General features: G+C 40.5%; 1 protein-coding gene across 1 annotated transcript; it reads right to left on the bottom strand.

Annotated features, from left to right (window-relative positions):
- Positions 1-5,095: 5,095 nt before the first annotated feature.
- LOC118798423 (interferon-induced protein 44-like) lies at positions 5,096-21,139 on the bottom strand. The gene is made up of 9 exons (XM_036557857.1): positions 21,011-21,139; positions 19,822-19,905; positions 19,185-19,222; positions 18,782-18,815; positions 18,484-18,688; positions 13,636-13,788; positions 11,559-11,730; positions 11,372-11,472; positions 5,096-5,692 (listed from the first exon to the last, which is right to left on the bottom strand). Exons 2-9 carry the CDS (start codon positions 19,893-19,895, stop codon positions 5,513-5,515), a joined length of 957 nt encoding a protein of 318 aa, XP_036413750.1. The 5' UTR covers positions 19,896-19,905; positions 21,011-21,139; the 3' UTR covers positions 5,096-5,512.
- Positions 21,140-22,019: the final 880 nt, after the last annotated feature.

Here is a 22,019-nt window from a genome sequence, read left to right as displayed (position 1 = left end):
GTTTGTAGCAAACCAGGAGCAGCAGTTTTCTACATACTGCCTAGAGATTCTAATTACCGCACAAGTAAATATACTTAAGTACAGCCCCTATTTTTACTACTATGTAACCACCTACCTACATTATAGAACTAAGAACAGAGAATTCCACTTTTTTTAGCTTGTGCAGAGGAAAACAGCCTCTCTAATCCCATCATTGTTAAAATGTGTCTGAGGGAAGATTTTTACAGTGGACTATCAATTTTGAAGGCTACCTCATTCAACATTTTTTATTTTATGAGGTACAAATACATACTAAAGAATGAAGCACAGTGAGTAGTCACTGAAGTGAGCATAATGAAAATAACTAAATAAAAAACATATCTGAATCCTGAACATGTCCATGATCATGCACCTCACCACACATGCACCCAATGAGGTGAAGCAGTATACAAAAACATGTGAGACACTTAAATGTAAATAGCATACAATATGGTGAAATACACACACACACACACATTTTCTAAGCTGCTTATCCTTCTGGGTCGCAGGGGTGCTGTAGCCTATCCCAGCAGTTGTTGGGTGGACGGCAGGAAACACCCTAGACAGGTGGCCAGTCTATCACAGGGCAGACACATAGACATACACATTCACACACAATCACTTACACACAGTGGGGAATTTAGCATCTCCAATTTGCTTGACTCTAAGTTTTTGGACTGGGGGAGGAAACCCACACAGACACAGGGAGAACATGCAAGCCCCACACAGAAAGGACCCTCTTCACCCAGCCAGGAATCGAACCCAGGCCCTTCTTGCTTTGAGGAGACAGCGCTGCCCCATGGTGAAATACAACAAAACAATATTACAGTGTCTGAACATGTTATTTGTAAACATTGTAAATAAAAATAGATACGGACAGGCAGACCGATTAGCCTGGCATGTTTTCCTGCATTATAGACAATTATAAACAGTTTAAAAACATTTTATACAACCATGTACAGTGAATGTCCAACAGCCAGCATCCTAGAAGACCCTCTTATAGCAATCACATTATCTTTTGTGAATTTGGAGAAAATGTGCTCTCTGGTGTTGGATTAAATGACAATAAAGAGGCATCTTTTTTGTGACAGAGGGACAGGCAGTATCTATGGATTTTCACATTCTGGTAAACCAGCTAAATAAGCCGTGGTCCTGATAGTGAGAGGGATCAGTGCATTGCTCAGTTTTACACAGGAAAATAGTCACATAGCCACTGTTTTAATCTGGACAGATGTTTTTCATCCATGAACAAATGCAATGGTCACATTAACTCCCACAATAACACTATTGACTCCTGCCAGAAGCCAAGCACATAGCTGCCATTGTTTAGAGGATGGACAGGAGGTTTGATGTCTTCAATTCAAGGTAATAATCAACTTTCTTCATGAGGATTGTGGTGGGCTGTAGTAAGTTTCTGCTCTACACTCCAGTGCCCCAATCAAAGAAAAAGCAGGCAGGTGTTCTCCATCTTGTGAAATCATCCCTTATTACAACTTGAGCTATCTGGGGTGCTTTGGCCATGCGAACACTTGCTGCAGCAGTCCACCAAGAGATGCTCTGACTTGGATTGCTTGGCCGTGGTCCCATCAAGTCCACACCCAGCATGTACCCTGGCTTCACTACTGGGGTAGACTCAAGGTGGTCTGGCGGCTTGGTGAGACATGGTTAAGGAAGAAATTTATTTTTACGAACAGTTGGTTAATTAGGCCCAATGTTTTTGGTTATTATTTAGTCTTGTGTCTCCCCTTTTGCGTGTTGCTTTTCTTAATGTACAACAGTTATGCATCCAGAATCTTAAAAAAGAATAGTCATTATTTGTGTGCATTAATATCTGTCTGCCCCCCTACAGGTCGAGGGAGGAAACCCTGTAGGGTGTGCCTAAAATTGTGGCACAGTCTTTTGACCCAACACACACTTCTTCTGTTTTTCTGTAAATTATTTTTATAATAATTTTTTTTCATCTGGACATTATTTTTATTGTTTGGTGAGTCAAAAATTTTCAGTCAACAAATTAAACTGAGAATTTAATAATAATTGAACTGTATTCTCCTCACACTGCCATAGAATAGAAATTCATTCACAAAACCTATGTTAAGCATTTATTGCCAGTAGTTTTACAGGTCATAATACATGCCAAGTCATTACTTCAAGCTTTCATTTACTTTATTTACTCTACACATTTTTTTTTTCTGCAAATGTAAATGTGGTTGTTAAAAACAAACCACAAATCAAACACATTCTGCTTTTTAGAGTGACTTGTAAGAACAACGGTAAAAATAAGAAGAGAAAACTACAGAAAACTGGTTGCTGGATGCCTACTAAACAATAGTCATTTTACTATGTGGAATACTGAATATACTGTAATTTGGATGTATAAATATGTAAAATCTGAATAACAATTTAAAAAATTAAACATATATAAAAAATGCAAGAATATAGTTTACAGTATGGTTAGTAACATTTATTGGGACTCTTGACTGCCATAATTGGCTATAAATGTTTCATATATATTGCATACTGTATGTGCATAATTATTAGGCTTTTATGAGAGCACTGCCAAGCTAAGAAACCTTCCGAAACCAGCACTATTTTGGATTTATTTTGTTCTATATTATACATGTCTGTCAAGGCCTGTGCATAGACATTTTGAGGGCATTGGCTCAAGGGAAACAAGGGGAACATGAATGTGAATTAAGCCTAATTTAATTTACAGCACATTGCTAAAATTCTAATGAAGAGATACATTAACCCAGATTCACAGATAATTAAATGCAGTATTAAGAGTTTATCCTAAGAAATAAAGCTATGTTTGTTTTACTACCGTAACCAGAGTTTGAACCCCATTCTCCAGCATACAAGGCTGTTTTACCTGTTTTAGTTTTAGAACACCCCAATTTTTTGTTTGTTTTTATTGATATTTTGCAGTTTAATGTCTCAATGTACTTTGAAATTAAAGCATAAAACAAATCCAAAATAAAAACAAACAAGCAAAGAAACTATGGAATCATTTTAGCTACATTTTAAATTTTTAACTCATCAGAGTACACACTTTTTGCAGAAATAACAGCCAAACACACTTGAGGCATTTTGCTTTGCTTTCCCCATTCTGTCCAATTCATGCCAAATCTGCTTGATGGGGTTTAGGTCCGAAGACTGTGCTGGTTGTTCCATGATTTGAAGCCTACCATCTAGCTCTTGTTTTCCAAGGTAGTTCTGACAAAGCCTGGAAGTTTGCTTTTATTTATTGTCTTGCTGTAGAATGAATCCCTGATCAACTAGGCAATGATATTGCATTGTGCTATAAATTGGTGTGCTCATCATTTTGGTTCAGGGTGCCAGTCATTCTGTGCAATCACTGACTCTAGATCTAGCAAAAGAGCCCAGACCATCATACTTCCTGCTCCTTGTTTCACAGTTGGTGTTACAGACTGAGGAACCATCCTTTCACATACTAGACACCATACTTATTGTATTTTCCCCTTTGTGATGAACTGAAGATTTCACATTTTGATTCATTGGTCCATAAGACCTTCTTTGTGCCTTCAGAAGTCCTCTGGCATTGCTGCATGGCCCAAGCAAGCCTCTTTTTCTTATTTTGCCTTCTGAGCAATGGCTTTCTAACTGTCACTCAAACTGTCAAACCTGCAGCTTGATGCCTTCTTTTCACTCTTGAAACTGAGACTTGGTAACTTAGACCAAGGTGTTGTTCTGTGAGCTGCCTATAACGCAAGCTTCTGTTGGGTCTTTGGGTTAGCCATACCCAAAGTTTCTTCCAATTTCAAGTGTCTTTTGATAGAGTAGGAAACTACTCACTGACACCCTGGCTTTCTTTACAATCAGTCAGTGTGCTAAAGTCCTGTGTTGGCTGGCTTCTCCCGCATTAGCTGGCTGCTAACTCACTCATCATAGCAGCACTGATGCTAGCTACAAAGCTATTTTTCTTTTGGAAATGTTTGTTTCTAGTTTGGTAATGTGTTTTTTCACACATTAATTAAGATCTTATACTCCTCTTTTGTCTTTGTTTTGAGAAATATGTAACAATTCACTCTTTCCACCAGTCTCTTGGGAAATTGGGCAAGTTTTCAGTTTTAAAATTATGCTACATCATACCTATGTGAGATCAGTGAGATCCCAGATGTAGTTACAGTTGCTAGGCTATGAAGCACCAACTGGGTTAACCAGTATGCCTCAGTGCCACTCTGAGGCAGAGCAATGCTGCATCTCTAGTTAGTAAAAAATATCAAAGGCAGAAGCTTGCCGATTGTGGGTAAAGCATGCAAAACATACTGTCTAGAGGGTCTGTGACACAGTCTGTTCCAACACCAGCTTTTACAAAGACAGAGGGTAAGTATGCAATGAACAAATCTGAGGACACCTATAAGAATTGTTTCACTCAACTTTCAAAGCTTTATTTACTTCCATTGCTGCAGAACAGCTGCAAGTTATTACTTAATTACTTGTTTACTGAAAATGACCTTTTTATAATTCTGAAGTTCGTATTATTTTTAAGTTCAGCATATTATTCAGTTTTACAGCCTCTGGAAGTTTCTTGCTTACCTTTGTACTATTTCAGGTTATTCCTGAAATTAAGTAGCCCTTTATCATTAATCCCACAGGGAAATTCACCTCTGCATTTAACCCATCTGTGCAGTGAAACTGCCCACACATACACTAGTGAAAGCACACTTGCGCAGAGCACTATCCACAGGGGAACAGTTGGGGGTTAGGTGCCTTGCTCAAGTGAAATGTGAAAGGGGGCAGTCTTGTCCTGTCAGCTCAGGGGACTGAACGAGCAACCTTCCGGTCACAAGGCTGGTTCCCCAACCTCCAGCCCACGCCTGCCCCATTTCACAGTACTGCTTAAATGTCAATAAAAACTGGAAAAATTTAAGTGTTCTAAGGCCTTTGACCAATATTGCATGTTAAAAATAAAACTGGTGAAACAGTAATTTTATCTACAGGTTATTGGGTAACTTCTCTTTTTTTGCTTTTGGATATAGATCTACATGCTGTGTTTTAAAACATTTTCATGTTTCAATGTGCTGAAATATTGCCATTATTTGTTGAAGTAAATTCAAGCAGGCTATACTACTGGGTTAATGAAAATAGCATTAATGAGTGTTCTCTATAGTTTTTATTGTGATTGTGCATGATTATATCCAGTAACCATTCAGAAAACAGTACTGCTGATGGTTGCTTCCTCTTCATGTCCCATATTTTTTTTGTCTGCTTGGAAATTTGGACTGGAATGTCATTCATGACTCTTGTACATGTGAAAGTTTCAATTGCTATTCTTTTGTGTTTAAAACTGGACTCCAGAAATGCCATACACAATAAAAACTATAAACACCATCTATTAAGAGAATAAACAAAAATAAGTGGAAAATGTTGTAGCAAAACTAGATGTTAAACTGTGTCTGCTTGTGCTTTCTAACACATGTACATGCTCATTGCTGAAACTCGTCACCATGCCATCGAAAAAAACCTGTTCTCCTTAATCGTTGTCTGCAAAAACCTGGTCCTCTACATAGTCATTGGCAAACATAATGATATCTGTCATAGCCATCAGAATTAAAATGTCCAGATGAAAGTTATTTTTAACCTCCTCATTGTAGTTCTTCACAGGGAAGATGCAGTTCATTGGGACCCCCAGTCTGTCACTGCACTCCTTCATCTATAAGACAAACACAACAGAATTCTGTATGCTTGCTTTATTGTGAGGTTAAGAGTCACATTCGTATTACTGCTGTTGTATTTGTATTTTGTAGAGTTAGTTAAAAGATGAAAAACATATTCCAAATACAAATAATGGATCAAATTAATTTTTGCAATATTCAGGAATTTTACTATTCATTTATCAGTCTTTGTTTTCATTTTTATGCATGCAGATTTGCTGACGCTTTTTTTGTCTGGACTTGCTCCTTGATCCCTTTTTTAGGATCGCATGTACACATATGCAGAATGTGTCATGCCAAATGTAGTCACATGCCAGTGGTAGTTTAACATTTAATGTTGTTTCAGTAGTATTTTATAATACATTCTGAAATTGAACATGTTCCAAAAAAGGTATGGCAGATGAAACTTTACATGAGGAATGTTGTAAGATATTCAGAAAACATTTTCTAAATGTGTAATCGTGCTAGGGGATAAAAGCAGCATCAAAGAAAGGCCTAGGCCTTTATGAGAAGGAATGATTTGAGGTTTGCTACTTTCCCAAAAATATGCATCAGCAAATAGTATGTTTAAGAACAACATTGTTTAAGAACAACGTTCCTCAACAAGTGTTTCCAAGGATTTTAGGCAGTTCTCCATCCATGGTGCATATTATTATCAAAAGATTCAGGGAATCCAGAAAAATCTCTGTGTGTAAAAAGCAAGGCCAAAAACCACAGTTGATCACAGTGACCTTCGACTCCTCAGATGACACTGCATTAAAAACCAGCAAGCTTCTGTGATGCATATCACCACATGGGTTCGGGAATACTTTGATGATGTCCAGAAATTACTTCTCTGGGCTTGAGCTCATCTGAAATGGACTCATACACAGTGGAAACGTGCATTGTGATCTGATGAGTCAATCAGATTGTTTATCGAAATAATAGACATTGTGTTCTCTGGGCCAAAGAAGTAAAGGACCATTGTTTAAAAGGCCATCCCCTTTTCCCCCTCTGTTAATAGTTCCTCCCAATTTCTCAGTTGGTACGGTCCATTTTGTAATTGTTCAGGATGGCGTAAGCCAGTTGATGCACTTGTTGTGTAATGCCGAGTGTGCAGGTTCTTGGGTCGTTCTGTTGCGGCATCTATATTCTTTGGTGTGCGTGCATGTAAAGTAAGTAGCATTGTTGTAATGTTTTCACTTTAATATTATTTATAATGTTTCTTCAGTATGGTCTGTCTAGTTTGTTCACTCTGCGAACATTGCTTTAAGTTAAGTATGTTTCATGTCCCTCCATAGTTGCCCTTGCTAACTAGCCCATGCCTAAACCTAGCCAACTAAATGATCATCGAGTTTGAGTCACATGACATTTTATTATCGGTACCGTAATGTTTCCATACATAGACTCATAAGCCAGTGTTTTCCTAAGTTCTAGAGGACTCTAGCTGTTCAGTACTCTTAACAATCATGGCGAATATTCTAGTGCATAACGCTTGAAAGACTAGTACATGAGAGGCTCATCTCACTGTTAGATGCATCCATCGCCATCTACTAATCACGAAACCTGGCTCGTATCACCACTGTCCGTGTCGGAAACCACACACGTTTTATTATTTCATTGTACGTCGGAGTTCAGAAGTTCCCCTGTTCAAGTTGTGTGGTAATGGCAAACCCTTCAATAAAGGGATTAAGCTTATACTTGGACTTTTGATTCTGATCCGTCACCTGTGGTGGGCTAGCATTCCCAATCCGGTACATTAGTTATAATTGGGAATAGCCAGAGTCAGCCATTCCTTCAGTTCATGGTCCTTCGAGCCGGATAAGAGCTCACTGCAGATCCGTAGAGGAGGAACCCAGTGTGCGTGTCAGGAGGCAGTCATCCCTCCCATCACACTTTAAGGACTTCGACCTTACTGGTTTTAGGAGAATGGAGTTTGTCACTACCCACATTTCAACATGCTCCACCTTGTCCATGGAGTGAGGAGGAGGAAGAGGAAGATAACTGGTGAGCGCTCAGCATCTCCAATCAGTCAGGAGGGCAACCACCCTACACTGTAGCTCGTAAGGGATCAAGTGTCACTCGCTGGGGACGATCTTCACCAAGAGAACAGAAAATTCAAAGCTGATCAAGATGCCCTGCTTACAGCTGTGGAGGAGTTGAAACTACAGAACGAAACTATAGAACGACTCACAGAGCAGGCAGAACGAGTTCAAATTAGAGCAGTTCAACCGTCAGAGTGTTCTTGAGATGGAACAGTTACGGAGGCAGGTCGAGCACCTGGGAGCAGTCATACAGCAACTACAGAAACCCAGTTCACCTCCACCTCCTAGACCATCTAACCCAGTCCAGCGACAGCAGCAGAGGGAAGCACTCATGGAAGATGAGATCAGGGCACTCCATCTGAACACGACTACCCTCAGAGGAACGCCATGCGCGTCACTCATCATCCTGCAGGTATGACTATACTAGGGAGAGAGACTATTCAGCAGAGCGCTGCTATTTGCCATCACAGTCATTCCAGCCATGCCATTCTACAGCCCGTGAGGATGATTATGCACCAGAGAGGCATCACTTTGCAGAGGTGGACTATCCATCAGGGCATTACACAGTAAAGCATGGTTATCCATACGAGAGGCGTGAATTCACCCCTGTATGCCGGGGACCCACGCCTACTCTTCCGGATATGATTCACCCTAATCCAAGAGAGTTCTCTTGCCTTCGAATTGCCCTGGATAATCTCCTCCCCAACGACGCCTCAGAGAGATTCAGATACCAAATTCTCATCGATCACCTTAAGTCTGAAGAAGCCCTGCTGATTGCTGACTCCTGTGGTCACTCCAGGTATCCCTTCACCAATACTACTGTGGCACTCCATCAGCAATATGGACAGCCACACCAGCTGGCCCCAGCGTTGTTAGTGGTGACGGGAAAGCCTTCAAAATGTTCACCCTGTGCGTGCGTTCCTTGGTGAGCATGTTGGAGCAACTAGGAAGGAAGGGCAGAGTCAAACTAGAATGTGGCTCACATGTGTCCAGACTGCTCAGCAAACTCCCTCATGACCTGCGGTCCAGCTTTCGCAGATTCATACACCCTGACAGAGTGCCCATTCCTACTCTCCTTGACTTGGCCGACTGGTTAGAATACGAGATCCAGGTCCAAGAAGACAATTCTTGGTTCGATACCAAGGTACGGAGAGAGCCCAAACCAAAGGAGCAGAAGAAGGATCGGAAGCCCCAAGCAAATCCCTCCACAGTCCTGCTAAATACAGAGACTTCACCTCCCAGTGAATAGGTCCAAGCTCCGAGCTCCACATAGACAGCAAAGAAATATTGTGCGTACTGTGACAATAACAAACATTCACTGAACAACTGCTCTAACTTCAAACTTCTCAGTCTCACACAGAAACAGACCTGGATCAAGACGAACAACAGGTGCTGGCACTGTGGGAGAGGTCACAAAGTGGCTCTCATGCAATAGTAGACACCTGCTCACTCTACATGACATAAATGAGAGGGCTCAAGAGAAGATCTTAGACGACGGCTCAGCCGAACGTACCATCCTCCTCCATCCTGCAGCACAGCAACTGGGCCAACAAGGTGAGCCTGAATACCTGCCCATAACAACAGTTAGACAAGAGCCTCAAGTCCTACATGGGGCTGTAGTCTCCTTCACAATCTCCTCGGCAGCTAAACCACAGAGAGTGTTTCACATTAAGAGAGCTTTCACAGCCAAACAGCTGGGCCTGGCTGAACATATACACCCAGTGGAGGTCCTTCAGCGGAGATATGGCCACTTGCGAGACCTGCCCCTGCTGGCCTTTTACGGAAGCCCGTCCAGTCCCACTCATTGGCTCCAATCATCCCCACCTAATCACACCAGTGAAGCCAGTGCGCCTAGGGCCACCAGGAGGCCCAGCAGCCTTTATGACCCGCCTTGGCTGGACACTGCAAGGCCCAGCACACAGGCTAAGACAGTACCTCTCTGAACAGCCACTTCGTCCCCAGCAGTGGACCTCTTTGGTCAGGTAGAGAGGCTGTGGCGCAATGAGAAGGCCAGCACCTGTTCTCGACAAGATAAAGAGGCTATACATCTCCTCAAGACCCAGACCAAGAGAGTAGAAGTGGACAGAGTCCATCACTATGCCACATCCCTCCTGCAGGCACAGAATATGCCACAGCTACAGGCCCCAAAGGAGGCTGTGCTCCCTCAGTTGCGAAGTACGGAGAAGAGGCTAGCCAAGGACCCTGAGCAAGCAGCAGCCTACATAGCTGAAATTCAAAGACTGGAGAGAACGGGCTACGTGGTTAAATTGGAGCCAGGCACTGAAGACACACCTACCAGCTGGTACATTCCCCACCACATGCTCAAGCATAATGGTAAACATCGTGTCGTCTTCAACTGTTCCTTCCAGTTCAAAGGTGAGAACCTGAATCAACGCCTGCTCCCTGGGCCAATACTTGGACCTCCCCTTCTTGCCATGCTGCTGAGATTTAAAGAACATGCTGTGGCCATTAGCAGCGACGTCACCCTACCCAGGTGTTACACCAGCCCTGAAATGGATTTCCCAAGCAGTAAGAGGGAAGTCCATGTATTCTGTGATGCCTCAGACCGTGCCTATGGCTCGGTGGCATATCTCCGGATGGAGAGCCGCAGTGGCAAAGTACAGGTTTCATTTCTCACACCCCTCTCTCGTGTAGCCCCGAAGAAACAGCAGTCCATCCCTCTCTTGGAGCTATGTGCAGCACTGACAGGAGCACAGCTGGCCAGAGTGCTGAGGGAGGAATTAACCTTGCCCATTCACAACTTCACATTCTGGATGGACTCCACCACTATGCTCAATTGGCTGCAGTCAGACATCTGCAGGTTTAAGGTGTTCGTGGGCACTGAGATACAAGATCTCACTGAATTAGAGTCTTGGCGCTATGTGGACTTGTGTGGCGCTATGTGGACTCATGTGGCCCGTAACCCCGCCGATGATATCACTTATATATATTCCTTCAGTTCAACCCTCCTGATTGTTATCAGCGTTAAGTTCAAAAGTCATGGTAAGGCGGTATACTGGTGCCCATAGCAAGGGTATCCATGCCATTATCACTGAAGGATATATGTACATTTTGGAGCAACATACGCTGCCTTTTAAATGTCATCTTTTTGAGGCATGTGCATGCTTATTCCAAGATGTCAATCTATCCCCAAATATTTATTAAGTGCAACGTCAAAACATCAAATATTGTGTTTTTGTATTTTCTTCTATTTAAAACAAGTCAAACGGAATTCACTAATCACTGCTTTGAGACACAGCTACTGATTACGCTTGGCATGACATACCATCCTGTTGGGGCTGGTTCACAGCACATCAGGGGGTCAGAAGACCTTGCACTCTAAATTTGTTGACCATTAAAACAGCAGAAGCAACAGAGCCATCCCAGAAGCAAAAAAAAAAATGCATCAGCAAAATTCAAAAATTTTATGCAAAATGAATTCCATAGTATTTCACCAAAAAATTTTGCAAACTAAAACACAGAACAGATGGCTTTTTTCAAACTTGACAATCCCCAAAACATTATGTTGCATCAACAAAATTGCATTGTTCACTGCTTCCAAAAATATCAAATGTCAACATGAAATCCAAATTGTTTTAGCCCATTTGTAGCTTTTGTGAGATTGCAAAATAGCCATATGGCTACTGCACTCACCTTCTCTTTGATTTTCTTGCTGGTGTAGATTTTTTTCACATCCTCTTTGACTAGTGGACATGCTTGGTCCACCATGGGCATGATGACTACTTGGGGTATGTCTGTTAAAGAGCACACAAGCTGGTTGTGCATCTCAAAGTTTAATTATCATCTTTACTGTTGATGACACTGAAACATGAAGACTCACCTAAGTTACGAGCTTTTTCCCGAACAATTTTCATCTTCTTCATCACTTCGTCGGTCATCATGGAGATTTTGTCTGCTGGTAGAACACTCACCAGACAGTGAACTTTGTCCTTCAGGCTTGGGTTTCTGTTGTATTTAGGGTGTTCTTTGTCAAGTGGACAAACAGGATTGAACTGAGAGAAAAAAAATCAGGTGTGCTGATACACGTCATGTTTAGTGAAAATATGGAAACTAAAAGTTATCATCAATGACTACATTTCAACATTAACATTTATTTCATTAACTTTATTCAAAATATGAAAAGTAGCCTCAGACTTTCTTATACCCAACAAAGCAGAGACAGCAGGGGTTTTCTAATCACCACATATTCCTGTACTGTATGTGATGTCTGCTATAATGTAAACATGTTACTAAATCTGTAAGTAAATAGGGTGGCAGATTCCGACCATGTGAACCAGGCTCTAAACGAAATTTGTTTAATAAAAGTCAAATGCTTTACATAGAGCACACAGAACAGACAATCAAAAAACAATTTTATTACCTTATCTTAAATTGGTTTTAAGAGGGTCAATTCTGCTAAACATAAATTTCATGTATTGAGCAGGGTTCATAATCAGCAAATATTTTGGGTTTTGGCCAAAACAAAAGATTCATTAAGAACTGCTTTCCTAGCACATGAATTTTTCTCTTTATTTAATATCCATGACACTTAAAACTACCTCTAATACAGCACCACCCTGCTTTGCCATCCTGGGACATTGAGAAATCAGCAATTACCACATTCACTACGGACTATAAATAGTTATTTTGGACTATATACACTGTATATCATCTAGGACAAAATGTGCATTTATTTTCTTTTTTAATAGTTTTTAATAGTGAGTTGATGTTATTTAATTACACTTTATTTCATTATTTCTTTCTATGTAAATTACCACCCACACCCTAAACACTAATTCAGAGGTATTTAGATTCAGACCTTGAATCCAGTCTCCGGTCCTTGATTTTATAATGACTGGTAAGTATGAACCTAGGTGGCCAAACAATTAATGAATGAACTACCAGTGATTACAAAATCCATAACAGGAAACTGGATCTCTGGTGTAAGTCTATCATCAGAAGAGCATCAGAAGCCAATCTTCCATTTCTTGACTAGATATCTCAACCTAGCATTGACACTGACGTGTGTAAAACTCTAACAACACAGAGACACATTCATACACTACACTTTTAAAAATAACAATGTCAGAAAGGTTTTTTTTGTTTTTTGGAGCGATGCCATAGAAGAAACACTTTTGGTTTGTTAATGATTCTTTCAATGGATAATTTTTTTATGGAACGATTTTTGTAAATTAGAGATGCGAGAGGTGTGAAGATAGATCCTTTTTAAAGTTTAAGGAATGTCCATTAAACATACTTTTTCTAAGTTATTTCCTAGCACAGTATGTCCAAGTCGAGAGAAATTAAGCAACCTTTCTTTTTAGGAGTGTACCATGCCCCTAAAATGTCAGTGTTACTGCCAAGCTAAGAATGGACAAAATAATAGTAAATATATCTGGACAACAGCAGTCCTGTGGTCAGAAAGAGACAACAGGGGTTGCCATTCTCCCCCATGCTCTGTGCATTTTTTGTGGTTTTCCAGCTCTACACATCTAATCCATGTAAATTAGTTAATGAGTTGAATCAGGTGTGCTGGATGAGACAAAGCACAAAAATGTGCACAGTGCACAGTTGCCAGGACTGGGACTGGGACTGGGGAGAAAACAGCAGACAAATTGTCTATGATAACAGTGGGCTACAGTCTGTTATTGCACACCCATGAAGTGGAGCTTACAAAAAAGACATCCAATAATGGAAAGAATTATTTGTGCATTTTGGTGTGCAATTACAAATAAGGTAGGTTAACCTCATAAAATGGTCAGTGAGTTAAAGTGCAAGGTGTTTTTAATGAAATTGACAAAAAGTGTGTAAGATTACTGTAAACAGTAAGCATTTCATATGGTATTATATTTCATTACCTGAGTATACCTGATGATACTCAGAATATGACAAATAATTTAGGATGTTCATCAACTTACTATGTAACCATTTCTCACACGGCCCTCTAATATGCTGATTATATCATCTGTGTGGACCCCCTCTGAACTGCCTGGTTCCAGACCCATGATGTCAGAGAAGACAAATGGATAGTAAGATCCTGGTCCATCTTTCTTCAGCCTATAGATTTTGAACTGGACACAAAACACAGAAGTACATTCTAAGAAAAATAAACACCTGCTAAGATTACAGGGTAATAAGTCATTAGTGAACAAAAAAGTAACATTTCAGGGAAAGGAAAACACTCTTAACTTGAAATGTACGTTAATGTAAGAAGATTTGGCAACACTTCATTTTGAGGGTTCTTAACAGAGTATCAGTAACACATCAACAACATATCAGTGAAGTAGCAGTAATGAAGCGTCTGAATACATTGAGGTAAATATTTTGGAAGATGTACTGTTCGTACATTACTTACATTAAGACGATGTATTATTGGTATGGCACATGAACTTCAGAAACAGAATCAGAATCAAGCTTTATTGGCCAGGTATGCTTACATACCTGGCCAATATGCATACATACAAGGAATTTGGTATTGGTTACAGGAGCTCAGTGTACAGTAAATAACACACACACACACACACACACACACACACACACACACAGTGCACAGTGCACAGTAAATAACACACACACACACACACACACACACACACACACAGTCATACCTGTAAACCTTACATTGTGCAAAGTATATGGCTTAAGTTAAAGTGCTGAGTGCAGTAGCAGTTAAAGGGTGCATAGTGGCAAAGAAAGGGATCAATGAGGTAACAGTCAGATAAGTGGGGTAATAAGGCAAGTAAATAAGATGCTAGAAGAAACACTGGTCTGAGACGGTAGCTTCAAAGGATGGAATGTTGAGTGGACATGTGGTGATAGTATGAGGGAAGATTGGTTGAGGGAGGGGGAGAAATTTGAGAACTTGGGCTGAAGTTCTGGGCAGCTTCTGTCTGTAGCTAGAAGGCCAGATCCCCAAGAGACTCCAGGATGAGCTCAGAAGCTGTTGAGGTCTACGACTGAGTGATCTTCACATGATGAGGAGCTGGTTCTGATATAACAACAACTGTAGCCGCTTGGGAAGAAGACTATGCCAGTGGAATATGGAGATGCTGGATTCAGAATGAGGTTGGTCAGATGGCCTAGCATTTGGGTATCTGAGGCGTAGTATGGTTAGGTAGAGAAGTTTAGTCTAGGCAGAAAAGAGGTCTAGTAACATAGGCCCCTTGTATGGTGTTGGAGTAAGCAGTTTTGCTATCAAGGATGTAAAATGAGAAGAAAAATGGAGCAGATGAATTTGATTCTGTGTGACACTATGGCATGCTGCTTAACAGACATCCAGGTCTGAAACCCGTATGAGCAAGCCAAGGGCGACAGTAGCAAGGAAAAACTCCCAGTGTGGAAAAAACTTTGAGAAGAACCAGGACTCAACAGGGGAACCCATCCTCCTCTGGCTGACACCGGATTGTGAAGATTATGTTAAATTTGGCAGGCAAATGGGTTGGAAGAGAATAAAGCAGATTATATCCTGAATGGAATTAACATGGAGCAGGAATGGCTTTTGAAGGAGCTGGTCCATATGAGTGTTTATGGTCTTGATGACCAAGGCAACTGGATGATTCTCTGGCCACTGCAGGAGGTAGCTTGGGATGGAAAATCCTGTTGGCATTTGGGATTTGCAGAGCTGGGTTGCAGCATCTGATCCGAGATGGATTAGGCTGAGATGGAGCCGAGATTGGATGGAGGCTTGAGATAGAGGGATGAAAAGGGGTGGGGGGAGGATGCAGGACGAAAAGGGTGAGAGGGTGAAAGTGTGTGTTTGAGAGAGAGAGAGAAAGATGCTGGGGTGATGAGGGAAAAGAAGGGATGATAAAGGGAGGGGTTTGGATGATACAGGGAGGGGCGTGGATTATAAAGTGAAGGGGATGGATGATAAAGGTAGGGGGTTGGATGATAAAGGGAAGGGGAGGGATGGTATAGGGAGGATTTTGGATGATAATGGGAGGGGGTTGAATGATAAAGGAAAGGGGAGGGATGAAAACGAGTGGAAGTTGGATGGTAAAAAAATCCCATAGAAAGGGGGAGGTGCCTGAATCAGTAGATCCAGCATTGTAACGACATTAAATAATGTAACACTACATGGAATGGAATGTAAAGAAATCAAATGGCTCTATCCACATTACATAGGCAGTGGGGACAATGCAGTAGGATGGAATAAGTGAGTCCCCAGTAAGAACATACCCAGCAGAATAAAACTAAGTATGTAGGAAGCAGAAAAACAGACATACAAACAGCGAAAAAGGCTTAACAAAATAAAGCATTGCATCCAGCGGAGCAGATGCAAAGCACGTTACGGGACAGGAAGTTTGGCCCCATGCTAGAGAGAAAAGACGGGAATACAAAGGAGATGGAAAGACAAGGGCGAGAGAGAGGAAACTGGTGGCTTGTGGATTGTTTTGGAATGGCGTGAAGGGGTGATGACGTCATGTAGAATATGCGTTGGTGTCGTGAGTGTGGCTTCGTCACATGGTCTGCAAAACCGTGTGAGCTGAGGGTCAATTAGAGGGAGGGGTTTCAGCCATGCTCCTCCCCCGAAACTTCATTTATAACATAACTACATTTGTAAATCATGACAGAACAATGCAGTAAATTGTAAATTGTTTAAGTAAGCAAAGTTTATTACGTAATTTTACAGGTGCTCAATATGACCTCCTCCAGCTGTACAGACAACATCAACGTGATAGTCAAATTCATCCCATACTCGATCGAGCATGTCAGGTCACTGTACCCATGGCTCTTTCAATGCGATTTCGGAGATCATCCAGTGCTATGGAAACAAGGACGAATGCTCTGAGCTTTTGGAGGTTCACTGCCAACGAAAATTACGTTGCACAGTTATGACGGATTCGCTCTTATTGAAGTGGAGAACGCAAAATGCTTTCTGCTCAGGGGTCGCCCTCACAGACTGAAGGGAGCCATCCTCAAGTGACAATCAGAATTCTATGACTCCCTCTTTCAGTTGGTAGGTGATTGGTTCCAAGGCGCATCACGTTTGTAAAAATACGGCGCTTTGAAATCAGATGACTCTTTTTGAATCACCCTGTATTACTCTCCATGTTTCTTTTCACTTTACACTCATTCTCTTGGTGATGTAATAACCTCTCATGGCTTCTCTTACCACTGTTATGCTGATGACACTCAACTAATGCTTTCCTTCCCACCTTCTGACACCCAGGTTTCCAGTTGCATCTCGGCATGTCTGACTGACATCTCTTCATGGATGGCAGCTCACCACCTGAAGCTCAATCCTAGCAAGACTGAGCTGCTATTCATCCCTGCAACTACAGGTCCTCATCATGATCTTGCCATCTCATTCGAGAACTCACTGATCATTCCATCTGAGGATGTAAGAAGTCTTGGTGTGATTCTAGATGGCCAATTATAGTTCCCAGCTTATATTGCAAACCTGACTCTGGCATGCAGTATGCATGTACAACATCCGGAGGATTCAACCCTTTCTGACTCAAGAGGCCACCCAGGTGCTAGTTCAGTCTCTTGTTATCTCAAGGCATGACTACTGCAACTCGCTATTGGCTGGTCTTCCTATGCAGGCCATCAAGCCTCTGCACCTCATCCAGAATGCAGCAGCACGGCTTGTCTTCAATCTTTCTAAGTTCAGTCACTGTTATGCTCCCTTTACTGGCTTCCTGTAGCTGCATGCATCAGATTTAAAACCCTGATGTTTGCCTACAAAGCCAAAAATGAAGCAGCACCTCTGTACCTAATGGCAATGGTCAAAACTCGAACTGTACCTCCCTTGGAGCTTCAAGTACTGCTCAGCTTGACCCGCCATCCTTCAAGATGCGTGGAAGACAAGCATAAAGAATTTTCTCTGTCCTGGCACCCAGGTGGTGGTATGAACTCCCACTCCCACTAATCCTAACCCTAACCGCAACCTCAAACCAAAACCCAATCCTAACCCTCATTCTGGCCCTAATCCTGACCCTAACCTAAACCAAAGCCTAGTCCAGTTAAGCTCCAGTTACAGAATGGCGTCAGCAGTGCGTCTATAACAACTTGTTGATGATGTTGAGATGGTCTGTATTAAACCTGTTACATGTTCTGTGACCTCTCAGGTTGAAATCTACACAATGAATTTAGACGCTCCAAATATATTGAAAAACAACTGAATTTTATTCAAAAGTCTCTTGATAATCTACTGAATGTGTTCACTGTTGCTACATCATTGATATGTTGTTGAAGCTACTGAGAGTCTTTTGATTGTTTATTTAATCTACAAAGGACCACTGAGCATAACGTGTCACCGAAGAATTTATTCTAAGCAATTTTGGACTCATTAGTCATGATATTTTCACACATTGTCAGGGGCAACTGGAATTTTCTAATTATGTAATAAAAATGAAAACCAGCAAAAATGTAGATACAAGGTTTGTTCAGTCAGTGATAATATACTACACTATACTGTTCCTCTGAAAGTATTGGAACGACAAAAGCTAATTCTTTTATTTTTGCTATAAACTTAAGATATTTGGATTTGATATCAAAATATGAATATGAGGCAATAGATTAGAATTTCAGCTTTTATTTCCTGATATTTACATCTAAATTTAAAGAACATCCTTAAGATCAAGTTACTAAAGTACCAGGGGATTCTGTGAAGTGCATAGCAGCTCAGTTCAATGGAGTAATACACTCCTTGTTTTTTTGCAAATGACCTTCAGAATGCTTTGAAGGGGAAAAGTTTTTTAATCTGTAGCTGTTGAAAAGAATAAGAGTTTGAACTGAATATTCAGCAACCTTGTTTGTACCTTGGTAGTGAAGCTTTTACCAGTTGCCGAGTCAACCAGTGCAGCTGTTGTGTTGCGACCTTGAAGGACAGTGTTGACAGAGTTGATGAAGCTGGACTTTCCTGTTCCAATCGGGCCATGAAGCAGAACCCTGAGCTGATTGACGTCTGGCATGCTAGGCTGGAATTCCATCAGTTTTCTCAGCATCTGTTGTTTGTTGGCTTCACTAAGTAGGAAGCATACCAGGTAATTAGTTGATGCACTGGCATATCGGAAAATTAGTTAATCTACTTTGAGTAATATCAGTCGCTGGTCATACCTCCACATCACTGCCCTCCATGGTTTGTCAAATTCTGTGAAAATGAAAAAAATTCAATAGTATGAATGTGCATAAATAAAATTATATCTGATAATATGCCTATAGCCTGCTGCCTCCACGTAGATAAAAGTCACAAAATACATCTATTATTTCAGTGGAACTTTGGAGACCAGTTTGTGGACTTTAAATGCCAAACATTCTTGGAGTGAAAACAACCACATCATCCCCCAGGGGAATTTTTTTTTGTTCAATTGCTGCTCTTTGATGAGATTTACAAAAGATGAGAGAGCTGCAGATAATAATGATTGTTTTACCTTGGCACATCTGAGTATGGTGTGTGGTCATAGTTATTTCTATCATTTTGCTTTAAGCAATCCATAATCCATTGTCTTTAGCAACTCACCTTCGAGTGAAGGGTTACTTGCAGGTGATGGGGGAGACCTTAAAGGGAAACAAATAGTTCAAGGTATAATAGAATGGAGAGTTATATTCATTTGATTCACATGCATATCCAGAGGTGGGCAATAATGTGCTACATTTACTCTGTCACATATACATTGAAATATTGTCGGTTAGTTACAGCCTAACATCTCCTGTCCAATCATAATAAGGTCACATTGTATAGGACACTGTTTTACCAACCAAACACACAGCCAGTCACATACATACAGTGAACTAACAGTTGGTGTGAACTTGCATTCTGAAAGTGAAGTGTTGACAACCACAATGGCTGAAACCTTGGACTTCTACATGGCCACATGTTTAATGTTTGAGCTCCCTTGAAAACAATAATTTCTGAAGTTTGAGGAGTTGGTCATACTGAACATTAATTGCTATTTTATTTATAACAGTATACTCTGGATCTTCTCCAACAAGGGACAAGTGCTGCTTGCTGAACATAGAAGAAAGGCATCTGTGATTGAATGTAAATTTAAAGTGTGCACTGTTTAGATGACTACTTTTACTTCTATAGAGTAAATATTATTAAAATGACGAATTCCTAAATGACGAATGCTTTTACTCGAGTAACTTCGACCTACCTCTGATCACATACAGGGCACATTCGATTCCTGTCCAAAAAATGCATTGGGTTTCTCTTGCATTGTTGAAACATTGTCCTCCTGCTGCAAAAAAATGCAAAATTTGTGATTACAATATTGTTTTTGCTATAACACAAGTAGAACTTTCGGTTTCATTTTACTTAAATGTCATCTCTACAATTTTTCATGATATTTCTTATTAAATTGAACATTAAACATTATAATGAAATTCACAACATATCCAAAAGTATCCAGACACTCCTTCTAAACAGTGAATTCAGCTACTTTAAGGTGCACCCATTACTGACAAAGGCATTTAAATGTGTTTATAGCTCGATAGAAAAGTACTGACAATAGAATGGGATACCCTGGAGCAGCTGCAAATGAGTCTAAGGTCACAATGCCCCCAGTGCCAAGGATACAATGTCTCATACAAATTCGAAGTCTGTGACTTCTGCCAGAAAATAAAAGCTTGAAAAAGTTTTTCAGGTCAAAGAAACACCTCAAGTATTGGAATTCCCTATAAAGCCATAGTGGAACATAATGCTACATATCTATAAGCACAGGAACTGAAGTATTTAATTTTCTTTTTGGGATAATTTTGGTCTAAATTAAAAGCTTGAAAATTACAAATATGAGCAACAGTAAAGCAGCCCAGGTACGAAACCAACAGAACATAATGACATAACCCCCCCCCCCAAAAAAAAACTAATGGCTTCTCAATGTGAATGTTTAAACTGAGTAACAGTAGATTACCTCCCTCACAAATATACTTAATTATAAGCAAAGGTAATATAATTTGAAAATACTCCATCAAAATGTTAATTGAATACATGTATCTGAGTAATTGTAAGGTTACTAAACAATTCTGTTAAAAGGTTAATAATAACCCTGGATAGCTCTATAACTCTATAGTTACCTGAAGTTAATGATTTAATTAAACAACCTGCTTCACACAGTGAATTTGAGCTGCTTCCTAGTTTCATAAATAAAACCACAATAAAACTGCAAGTCTGATTGGATGAGCCACTGAATACAATTTGAGCACAAATATTTGATGTTATATTAGGAATAAAAATAACTGCCACACTGTCTGACTTTGATACTTACAAACATTTACGATTTCAGAGATTGATGCCAAACTATTTATGTTTTAATCCAAGACATGAAGAACCCTACTTTCACTTACCTTTTAGAGTTCTGAGAAATCGAGCTGCTCAGTCTGGAGAAGTGTTGGTAATCTGAGGTGTTGCATGTAAGAATGCATGAAACTTGAGCATCACATATTTTTACGTTGCTCAGACCGTGAGATGTTTCTCTTTTCCTTTCACCTATAACAACACGGAAGCATTATTTCTCAATCAACACAGAACATAGAGCAGCAGAAACAGGTGTGTCAGAGTCCCCACTTGCACAACTTGAAGTACTAGAACAGCAAGTGAAAAAAAAGAACTAATTAAAATCTAACATATGGTAGTTCACAGTATTGGTGTATACTGTGGCATCACAGAGAAGAAGAATCAGAGGAAGCCACAATTTTCTGCTTGGCAAAATGATTTTTATTAACAAACAGGAGAAAAAGTCACTACTTACAGTAGAACCAATAGGGGAGGTCACCACTGGCCATATACTCTCCATGGTGACCAACCCCCACACAAAACTATCCACAAAGGTGTAGGTTACGAATTACATTTACTCTAGTTACTGTAATTGAGTACCATTTTCCCTGTAACGGTACTTTTTGGAGGAGAATTAAATCATAGTACTTTTACTCTTAGAAAATAGAAGTTACTCACAACTTCATAAAGGTTCATTTTAATGAAATACTTCTACTTTGCTACTTTAATTTCCGTAACCAATCAAAAAACAGCAGCTCCAGCAAAAAAAAAGAGACTACAGAGATGTCCAGTTCAGTGGAGAAGGACAGAGGAGAAATGAAACAGCACACATGAGGAACAGACTGCATCCAAACGGGCATCTATATTCATTTACATGAACTAAAGAAAACAGCGTTATTATCAGCGGCCAAACATGAAACCTGCGGAGATCTGCTTTCACAGCTTGACTCCAGCCTGAGGCAGCACTAGCCGAGCTAGGTGATCTGAGGCTAAACTGGTACCGTGTTTGTGGTTTTCTTCTTTCCTTTGTAATGCTTCTGTTTAATAACTTGAACTATGTTGCGTATATTTTATTACGAG

This window comes from Colossoma macropomum, unplaced genomic scaffold, assembly GCF_904425465.1.
Source record: "Colossoma macropomum unplaced genomic scaffold, Colossoma_macropomum, whole genome shotgun sequence".
NCBI lineage: Eukaryota > Metazoa > Chordata > Actinopteri > Characiformes > Serrasalmidae > Colossoma > Colossoma macropomum.
The sequence above is the reverse complement of the archived record's forward strand: the minus strand, read 5'-3'. Positions and strand labels throughout refer to the sequence as shown.

What these genes read in the sequence shown, in the direction of transcription:
- LOC118798423 (XM_036557857.1), bottom strand. Translation starts at nt 19,895, where the DNA reads ATGTTTCAACAATGCAAGAGAAACCCAATGCATTTTTTGGACAGGAAT. An exon ending in TGCCCTGTATGTGATCAGAG is followed by an intron (nt 19,223 to 19,821) that starts GTAGGTCGAAGT and finishes TTTCCCTTTAAG; the next exon opens with GTCTCCCCCATCACCTGCAA. An exon ending in GTGTGAGAAATGGTTACATA is followed by an intron (nt 11,731 to 13,635) that starts GTAAGTTGATGA and finishes TTTTTCTCTCAG; the next exon opens with TTCAATCCTGTTTGTCCACT.